This window comes from Belonocnema kinseyi, chromosome 4, assembly GCF_010883055.1.
Source record: "Belonocnema kinseyi isolate 2016_QV_RU_SX_M_011 chromosome 4, B_treatae_v1, whole genome shotgun sequence".
Lineage (NCBI taxonomy): Eukaryota > Metazoa > Arthropoda > Insecta > Hymenoptera > Cynipidae > Belonocnema > Belonocnema kinseyi.
Genome location: NC_046660.1, coordinates 128,561,931 through 128,572,679, shown reverse-complemented (window position 1 = coordinate 128,572,679; position 10,749 = coordinate 128,561,931). Strand labels below are relative to the sequence as shown.

Here is a 10,749-nt window from a genome sequence, read left to right as displayed (position 1 = left end):
AGTTCCTTAAGATTAATTTTACTACTCTGAACTCTATCCCTTCATTTTCTGTTTACTACCCGTTATTGCTCTACAGATGAAAATTTCCAAAATATCGAGGACCGAGTCCTAATCCCTGAACAAAATCAGGTATGCGCATTTTTCACTCTAGTCATTCAGTCTCGCCTCTTTTTGTTAAACGTTTAAGTACCGATGTTTCCAACTAACACAACTGTAAATTATCCTGTGAACGTCTTCGTGTATCTTCGCTTCCTTTCGGATTTACCAAATTTGAGCACGCCCTCTGACCTACCATTATTGTATCGAAAACTAGACAACGAGTAAGAGCGAAAATAACGGATCAGTAGTTCTTAAATTCTTTAAACTAAATCTTGTAATTTCACGTTTTATGATTTTTCTTATCGAAATAGATTATCTTCAACCAAATGACGCATTCCCTTCAATGATAACCTTGCTCAGCATCTAAAGAAAAATTATTTGAATCTCTTGATTTTAACCAATCGAGAAATTTGATCGTGTTCTCGGAATAATTCAATTTATTTCGAGTGTATTCGGTCATCATCAACAACATTTTTGGTCCTTCGAGCCGGATCCAGTTTCCTTTGGAAAGAGCGAAGATTTTAACGTCCAAAAATCTTCCAATCCATAGAACGTGAACGAGAACGAGCGAAGATTTCAACGTGGAAAAATCTTCCAATCTACAGAAAGTGAACGAGAACGAGCGAAGATCTTAAAGTGCAAAAATCTTCCAATCTACAGAATGAGAACGAGGAAAGAATTAAATTGAGAAAATCTTTCAATCCTCAACGAGAGCAAACAAGGTCTACGAGTCTTCAAGTCTACGAGTCTTCAGGTCTACGAGTCTTCAAGTCAACGAGTCTTCAAGTCAACGAGTCCTCAAATCTACGAATCTACAAGTCATCGAGTAATGTGAAGTGAATTGTGTTCAAAAATCTTTCGAAATTGTGAATCAATTTGTCTTGTGTTACAAGTTATGTATGTTTTGTGAGTTGTTCATTTTACGACTTGTGTTAATTATCATTAGAGTCTGTGAAGTGTTCTTCGCCAGAGCTTCAAACGGGTGAGCCTTGAATGTCTGTTACTGAGTCATTTTATCATATATTGAAACGTGATCGGTTCCCATCTTCCCCCTCGTACTCTATCTCAGGTTTCGTAAAAAATGGCAGATATAGAAAAGCGAATCACACAACTACATCGGCTTAGAGGTGCCTTGAAAACTAAAGCCACAATTCTCGAAAAGTTTCTCAACAAACCTATCGAGGATATAAATATTATCGAATTAAAGGGTAAAATCGAGAACACGTCTATAATTTTTGAAAACTTTGAAAAAGCTCAATGCGAATTAGAAGAAAATGTAGCGGAAGATGAGCTCGAAAGCGAGTACCAGTGGCGAAGCGATTTCGAAGAGAAATTCTCTGCATTATGTGCAAAGGCACAAGGTATTCTTAACGAAAAAGAATACGGTTCTTCGGAAAATCTATTGTCCGCGCAACCACCTTCTCGAAACTCCGTAGAAAACGTGTTCAATGAGAATAATGCAGCAGCTGCGACTATCGGGGTCCAGCAACCAAACGTGAACGTGATTAACCTTAAATTACCGGCTCTGAATTTACCTACTTTCAGCGGTTCCTACGACCAATGGCCGGGGACAAAATCCAATATATTCAAACGACTGATGCAAATTATAAGGTCGCTTGGAATATCCTAGAAAAATGTTATGATGATCCGAGTACCGTAATCAACAATCACATCAAATCATTTTTCGAACTGCCGAATTGTCATAATGCATCAGCCGTTGCTCTAGGAGAACATTTAAACAACGTAACAAAACATTATCGTGCGTTAGAAGCGTTGAAAAAACCATTTTTAGAAGCGTTTCCTATATACGCGATCGTATCGAAATTAGATCCACAAATACGATTAAAGTGGAAGGAACATTTACAAGCGAACAACGCTCCAACGATGGAGCAGTTACTCGATTTCTTACATAATCGAGAAAGAATTCTAGAAACAAATAAATTTTTTTCGAAAAATGAGAAATCGGAAAGGAATATAACACGTAGCGAAAATCATTCTTACGGCGGCAATCGACCACCACACTCTCAATCAAATTTCAAAAGACAATCCGTTTATTCTATTCAAAATCGTGCATTTTCTCATATTTGTAAGGAAACACACTTTACGCAAAACTGTGAAAAGTTACTAAATGCGACTTTGCAGGAACGTTTTAGCATCGTAAAACATCTACATCTCTGTTTTAACTGTCTCCGGTCTAACCATACGGTAGAAAATTACATTGCAACCACGTGTAAAACTTGCAGTAAAAGACATCATACTCTGTTGCATCAGGACAATAAAACCACAAAACCGCTTCAAGCTAATCACGCGCATTTACACAATACCGTATCGTCTCAAGTTTTATTATCAATGGCTATTGTGCATATTCTAGATCACAAGGGCAATCCTCAAGCATGCAGGGCTCTCCTTGACAATGGTTCGCAGGTTCACTTTATCATAGAAAAATTAGCTGCGAAATTAGGTCTAGAACAACGAGAAATCGAAATTCCACTCGGCGGAGTGAATCAGATGAGCTCTAGCGTGAGCAAAATAACGCGAACAACGATCCAATCGCGATTAAATAAATACTCAGCTGATCTCACTTTCCTTATAACTCCAGAGGTCAATGACCACGCACCAAGCGAACCCTTAAACAGGATTGAATTAAAAATTCCTCCTAAACTCCATCTTGCTGATCCCGAATTCCATAAACCGTCAGAAATCGATATACTGATCGGTGCCGAAATATTTTTAAACTGCTCTGTATCGGACAAATATCTTTAGCAAACGATAACGTGACACTTCAGAAACTCATTTTGGAAATATATTTCCACACGCTGCTAAATGCAATTTATCGTTAAATTTATTGCATAACAAAATATCTGAATTCTGGGAAATCGAAAACGGCCCAAACGAAAAACTTCTATCGAATGAAGAAAATGCATATGAAGTACATGTTCAAGAAAATACGCGCCGCGATCATGAAACCGGAAGCTATATCGTTAAACTTCCATTCAAAGAAGATTCGCCCGTACTCAGCGAGTCATACTCTCAGGCACTCAGACGGTTTAATTCTCTCGAACGGTCTTTGGCTAAAAATTCCCATCTTAAGGATAAATATATCGCCTTTATGAGAGATTATATAGAACTGGATCACATGTCTGAGGACGAATCTGCTTCTATCTATGATGGTTATTTTTTACCGCACCACGCGGTAATCAAACAATCCAGTTTAACGACAAAACTTCGAAGCGTTTTTGATGCCTCAGCGAAAACATCAAACGGGAAATCCTTAAACAATGTACTTATGGGCGGTCCCAATATCCAAAATGATATTTTTTCTCTACTTGTCCGTTTGCGATCTAATACATACGCGATAACTGCAGATAATGAGAAAATGTATCAGCAAATACGTCTCGACGAAGCTGATCAAAATTTTCAAAAAATTTTATGGCGAGAAGAGTCTCGCGAACCTCTAAAAATCTACAAATTAAAAACTGTAACTTATGGCATGTCCTCCGCTTCTTTTTTAGCAACGCGATCGCTTAGGCAATTGGCCAACGACGAAGCCAGTATTTACCCACATGCGTGTACCGCGTTGAAAGAAGATTTTTATATAGACGATTTGTTATCGGGCGCTTGAACTTTCGAGGAGGTAAAACAGCTGATTAGCGATTTAATGCAGGTCACTCGCAAGGGTGGAATGAATCTGAGACAATGGGCATCCAATGAGCCTGCTCTTATCACCACTTTATCAAGGGAATCCAACGACTCTTACCATTGTTTAAATTTAGGAGATACTACAAAGACACTCGGTGTTTATTGGAATCCCAAACCAGATTAATTTGTTTATACAGTAAAGCAATCGGATATCGACGCGCCAGTGACAAAAAGAAATATCTTATCTGAAATCGCTCAATTATTCGACCCGCTCGGATTGCTGGGCCCTGTTATCTTACCGCCAAAAATCATTATGCAATCCTTGTGGCAACTAAATATAGGCTGGGACGAGGCTGTTCCACTCGAAGTAGCCACGACTTGGTTAGAACACAGAAAACAATTAATTATTTTAGAAGAAATTGAAATTAATAAAAAAATAGTTGCCGACGATTATGTTTATCTTCAAATACATGGTTTTTGTGATGCCAGCGAGAAGGCATACGGGGCCTGTATTTATATTCAATCAACTGATAAGAATGGGGTACATTCCACTCGATTAGTTTCTTCGAAATCTAGAGTCGCCTCTTTAACAATCGTATCGTTATCGCGCCTAGAGCTTTGCTTGGCACTTTTATTATCGAAACTATATGTAACAGTCCATCAAGCCTTACGAAGGTTAAATATCGAAAAAAACTATCTTTTGGTCCGATTCAACTATAGCGTTGTATTGGATCAAAAGTCCTTCAAATATTTTAAAAACATTTGTAGGAAACCGTGTTGAGGAGATTCAAACGTTGACACAATCTCTCGAATGGCGACACGTACGCACCGAGCATAATCCCGCGGATTTTGTCTCGCGAGGCCTCACACCGAAAGAGTTTATCGCTAGTTCTTTATGGTTTAATGGGCCAGCATGGATTAACGATCCTGAGGAGAATTGCCCTCAATCACACTTGCAGCCTATCGAAATTTCTGAACGAAGGAAACCTGTTATCAGTTTATCAGTCAAGTTAACTCGCGTGAACGAAATCGCCACTAACCTTTTTGAAAATGCACAATCCTTTACTAAACTGATACGCGTTATAGCTTACTGTTAATGTTTCATAACCATTAAGGTTCACAAGTCTGAGATAAAAGGTCAGCTCTCTTCAACTGAACTTAAAACTGCGACTAATTGCGTAATTAAATTATTACAACACGAAGCATTTACGAACGAAATTAAAATTCTAGAATAAAACAAACGAATCGATGGGAGATGAGCTCCGCTTAAGTCTTTCTTAGATTACCACGCTTATCATTCGCGATCAACACTTAAAATTAATGCATGCTGGCTCTCAAGCGACGCTTAATGTCACCCGAGATTCTTATTGGATTATAAACGGAAAAACATAGTCAAAAACGTAATCAGAAAATGCATAATTTGTTGTCGAGCTAAGCCGCAAGTTCCTACTTACTTGATGGGGGAACTTCCGAAAAATCATACAGTATTCAAAAGAGCTTTTCTACATTCAGGCGTAGATTATTGTGGCCCTTTTTATATAAAGGAAAGGAAATTTCGAAATCGAAACAAGGTAAAAATCTACGTTGTTGTTTTTGTGTGTTTCGCTACTAAATCCGTCCACATAGAAGTTGTCAGTGATCTGACTACTGAAACCTTTTTAGCTTGTTTGAGCCGCTTTTCTCTAGTCGTGGAAAAAGTTCCGGTCTTTACTTCGATAACGGTAGTAACTTTGTGGGTCCAAAAAATGAAATCGATGCAATTTGTCAATTCTTGAACTCTAAGAAGCACAACGATAATGTCTCTCGCGTACTCGCTAATCATCATATTAATTAGCACTTCATCCCCCCGCGTTCGCCACACTTCGGGGGACTCTGGGAAGCCGCGGTAAAGTCTTTTAAGCACCACTGGGTTCACGTTATTGGTGATAGACTGTTAACGTATGAGGAGTTCACAACACTCGCAACCGAGATAGAGGGTATCCTAAATTCTCGTCCTTTGACTCCTGTACCCTCAGATCCTAACGACTTAGCCGCCCTCACTCCAGGTCACTTTCTCACAGGTGACTCTCTAACGGCTGTACCGGAACATTATTTGAAGGACCTGCCGTCCGGGCGACTTTCGTCTTGGCAGCAAGTCCAACAAATGAAACAGCACTTTTGGACTCGATGGAGTAAAGAATATCTTCATGAGTTAACCGTCCGCAAAAAGTGGCATAAGGGTGCCACTACCGATATTCAGATCGGTAAACTGGTAACAATGCGAGATGACAATCTTCCTCCCATGCGATGGACACTCGGCCGTGTTATAGCCACACATCCTGGAGAAGATGGTGTTATCCGAGTAGTAACTGTGAAAACTGCGAATGGCGATTGCAAACGCAGCGTAAAAAATCTGTCTCCCTTGCCGATTGATACTCATTAATTTTGTAGATTACTTAAACCTAGAAATAATTTACTCCTTTTTTTGCTATCTTTAACATGTATTCTATGTCAATCGTATGTGTGTGAATTATTAATCGTATTATGTATGTAGTACTCGTATTAATTAAGGGTTTATCGAATTACTTAGAATTTATTGCTGCCTTAAACAGTTTTTGAATATCTTTTGAACGCGATTGTTCAAGTGGGCCGAAGTATGTTGAGACCTAAGCTATTTACGATTTCTAACATCTGTTTTAAAAACGTGATTTCGTCAAGTTCCTTAATATTAACTTTACTACTCTGAACTCTATCCCTTCATTTTCTGTTTACTACCCGTTATTGCTCTCCAGATGAAAATTTCCAAAATATCGAGGACCGAGTCCTAATCCCTGAACAAAATCAGGTACGCGCATTTTTCACTCTAGCCATTCAGTCTCGCCTATTTTTATTAAACGTTTAAGTACAGATGTTTCCAATTAACACAACTGGAAATTATCCTGTAAACATCTTCGTGTATCTTCACCTCTTTTCGGATTTAGCGAATTGTAGCACGCCATCAGGCCTTGTATTGTTTGCCCCCACTCTCCAATTTGTAACCTTTTCTTCTACTCGAAGATCTCACACTGACCTACCATTATTGTATCGAAAACTAGACAACGAGTAAGAGCGAAAATAACCGATCAGTAGTTCTTAAGTTCTTTAAACTAAATCTTGTAATTTCACGTTCTATGATTTTTCTTATCGAAATAGATTATCTTCAACCAATCGATGCATTTTCTTCAATGACAACCTTGCTCAGCATCTAAAGAAAAATTATTTTAATCTTTTGATTTTAACCAATCGAGAAATTTGATCGTGTTCTCGGAATAATTCAATTTATTTTGAGTGTATTCGGTCATCATCAACAACATACATTGTTCAAAAGGTTCATTTCATGAAGAATTGACATTTTTTGTTTTAAGGTTAATTCTCTACAGGCCGCCATACTTTCTCGTCACATTTTTTCAAACTCTAAAAAATTATTCTAAAAACTAAAAAAAGTGATTTTCCCCTACACATTTTACATGGGAAACTTCAAGTCAAGACCGGCACCTGTTCAAATAAAGAAAAATAAAAAATTAGGGTTTGCTTTTTTCGGATTTGGAATAAAATCAGGGAGGGGATCGTTGCCCTATAGCATAAAAAAAATGTTGCCATGCATTTTTGAACCACCCCCACGTACAGGTGTATGATAATAATATATTGTTATAATGTAGTGCCAATTATTCTTATACAAAGTTTCAAGGATAAAAGAATTTTCAAATTCCACTTCATATAATTATAAAATGAGTTTATTATTAAAATAGTATTTAAACAAATAATGCAACTCGAGAATGTTGTTTTTCTTTCGGCTCCTAAGCCCCGCTTTATTGGCCTTTTGCCAAGTCCTAATTTCGTCCTTTTTGTTCCGCTTCGTTTTCGATACCAATCGAGATCCACGAACAGCCTCGAATCGACTGACTTGCCAGCCACTCACAACTATGCACGTATGCATTGGCACTTCTGCCAACTTAAATCTAGAGACAATAAGTATGGATAAAAGAAATAAATTCCTAACAATACTTTATAGGGGCCAATGAGATATTTCTCTTTTTAACTCTAAAGCACCATTGGGTTTAGACTAGCAAAAATATATGTTATAACTAAGGGCGTGAGTGTATTACAGAAAAAATTTCAACGGTACCAATAAGCTGTTATCGCATTTTTCCAAAGTATAACCTTTTTTTTATTCGTTTTTAATTTCCAGAATTGACTCTCTATTTTTTTTAGAACTGCTGTCTCATATTTTACATTATATTTTTGTATTTTAAACATCGAAATTGATTCAGCCATTTTTGAGAAAATTAAATTTTTTTAATACAAAATTTTTTTTTGAAACTTTGGTAAGCCACAGTTTTTGAATCTCATATTCGGAGTTAATTATTCTTGTAATTTTAGTATGACCTTTATGATAAGATCGATGCTAAAAAAGATACAAACGCCACACAGTGGATTAAAGTAATAACATCAAATCGAAGATAAACCTTTGATAGGAACGACCTTAAAGGATGAATGTTTCAGAATTCATAGATCGATAACTACACTGTTGAAAACTAAATTAAATTTAATGTATTAATGCAAATTAAAATTAATACATATTTCAGGCATTTATACAAATTCAATATAATTTTATCAGTAATTTTTTATTCTAAATAATGAAATATGACCCTGCTTTCAGTTCACTAAAAATAAGATTTTAAGTAAAAAGTTCAGTTGAGCAGATAAATAACACAACCAATCCATAATCAAATGAACTCTCATCTACTATTTACAGCGAATGCTGGAAAACATCCACTCGTACATACGAGGTGTGTTCAAAAAGTAAGGTGACTTTTCAATTTTCGCGGGCTACGTACATTCAAGTTTTAAATTTTTTGTTTTGTTGTGTTGGTACACTCGTCACAATCATGTATTCACAGTTTTGACTATATAGCTTGTGTTGTTTTTCTGGCAGAGGCGTTAAAGGTTAGGAGGGTTTGGTGTGCTCGGCGATTTTATTCTTTCGAAAAAAATGGAGCAAAGAGTTTGCATTAAATTTTGTATGAAAAATGAAATCCAGTGCTCTAAAACTCTTGAAATGCTGACAGTTGCATACGGTGATTCTACTCTGAGTAAGAAAAATGTGTATAAGTGGTACAAGCTGTTCCAAGAAGGTCGAGAGGATGTCGAAGAGGAACCTCGTCCTGGACGTCCCAGCACGTCAACAAAAGATGAAAACGTTCAAGCAGTAGAAGAAATGGTGTTGAAAAATCGCCGAATTACCATCAGAGAAGTTTCTGAAGATGTTGGAATATCGGTTGGCTCATGCCATGCTATCTTTGGAAAAACAATTCGTGGCTTTTGTATCAACAATAATTGAGCGTGTGGATTCCATAACGTCCTTAGGGCTCGGACTTGCTCTCCCAGTATGCTGTGCCTTGCGGAAACGCGAGAAAAATTTCCGAATATTAACAACTTCGGAAATTCACTGCGCAAAAAATATGACTATATGCGGCACGACGAGCCGCACAACTTTCATGAGAATTTTTTTTAAATCAAATTGATAGTTTTTTGTACTAAAAATTAAAAACCGGAAATTTTCATTGTACCGAAATCAATTACTTTTTAAACCGAACTCGCGAAAACTCAATGGTCTCGCTTTTTTCTCAAAATTGAAAAACCCCTCCTGTTTCCAATTATGTTTTGAAAGTAGATTTATGTTTTATATTTGCAACATAAAAAATCATTGCAAATCATTACTGTCAGGAATCATTTCCTCAGACTTTGACGGACAAAAGTCTGCAGGGAAGTTTCGCGGGCAGACAACTTCCAGTGGAAAAATTTTTCCTTGATGTTTAAGGAAATCTTTGACCAAATTTGAGCTAAATCGTTCTTTTTGTTTAATACATTTAAGCGATTTTTTATTTCCGCGCACGCCCTCGACACGAGTTGACCGGCGCCCTCGTACCGACCACAGTTGTCTACAATAGGAATTTACTGTTCATAGTCGCCCAAAGGTCGTATTTTTAAACCGATTTCAAAGTTTTTTTTTAGAAATGTTCAGCATTACATTTTTGAGAGAATTTTGGTTTGGGATTTTTAATTTTTTTTGACAGCCATGGAATTTGGACAATGACCCCCCCCCCCCCCCCCCCCCCCCCCCCCGTACTTTGACAACGTGAACACATTTTATTAAAATATAGATATCATTAGTCTTCAAAATGTCCCGGGGCTCGCGACAATTTTGATGTACATAAAATCCCGTTTCAATGAATTTAAAATGCTGAAAGAAATGCTCAAACAAATAAAAATCGCGAAAAATCGTGTTTTTAACATTTTTTGGAAAAATCATGTCATTTCTTTTCCAATTAACTAATTTGGAAATTTCAAACGGGATTTTGAACGGAATGAATTTCACTTTAAGGTGGTGTAGCTTATAATTAGGTTCCTTTCGAAAAGCATATTTATTGGAATATTTGAATTTGGAAAATTAAGAAAAAAGAAGAGAAATATCAGAATTGCGGGCAGAATGCTTATTATTATGAATAATTTGAATGTATGATAGATCAATCTCTTTGTTTTCTGATGAACAAGAAGATTGTTTTATTTAAAAAATCATAAAAAATGAAGAAAGTTTTTTTTAATGAAAAATCGGTTAGTAAGTTTGAAAGATAGGAAAAATTTGTCGGAATTAAAAAAAGAAGCCTTTTCTACATAACTATTTTTATTTTCAAAATAATTCTCGAAATAAAATAAAATAAAAAAACATAAAATCAAACTGAGTATTGCATTAAATAAGTTTAATCTACTTCGGTGCAAAGGTTGCACAAGATCGCCCGATGTTCATCAAACACAGGTCGGTTACAACTTCTCTCTCTTTCCTGCGACACTGCAGTCACAGCATCGGCACTTTTTAGTTCGTATATTCTTGACATCTTGGATGAGAAAAACAATTCTTCAGTCAATATTTATTAATTGATTTATTATTAGAATTTATGAGCACTGTATGAATCAAATTAAAGAAAACAACTT

At 36.6% G+C, this 10,749-nt stretch overlaps 1 protein-coding gene across 1 annotated transcript; it reads left to right on the top strand.

The window, feature by feature from the left end:
- Positions 1-1,180: 1,180 nt before the first annotated feature.
- Positions 1,181-6,160, top strand: LOC117171090. The gene is made up of 5 exons (XM_033358142.1): positions 1,181-1,600; positions 1,645-2,815; positions 2,886-3,650; positions 4,507-4,757; positions 5,573-6,160. Exons 1-5 carry the CDS (start codon positions 1,181-1,183, stop codon positions 6,158-6,160), a joined length of 3,195 nt encoding a protein of 1,064 aa, XP_033214033.1.
- The last annotated feature ends 4,589 nt before the right edge of the window (positions 6,161-10,749 follow it).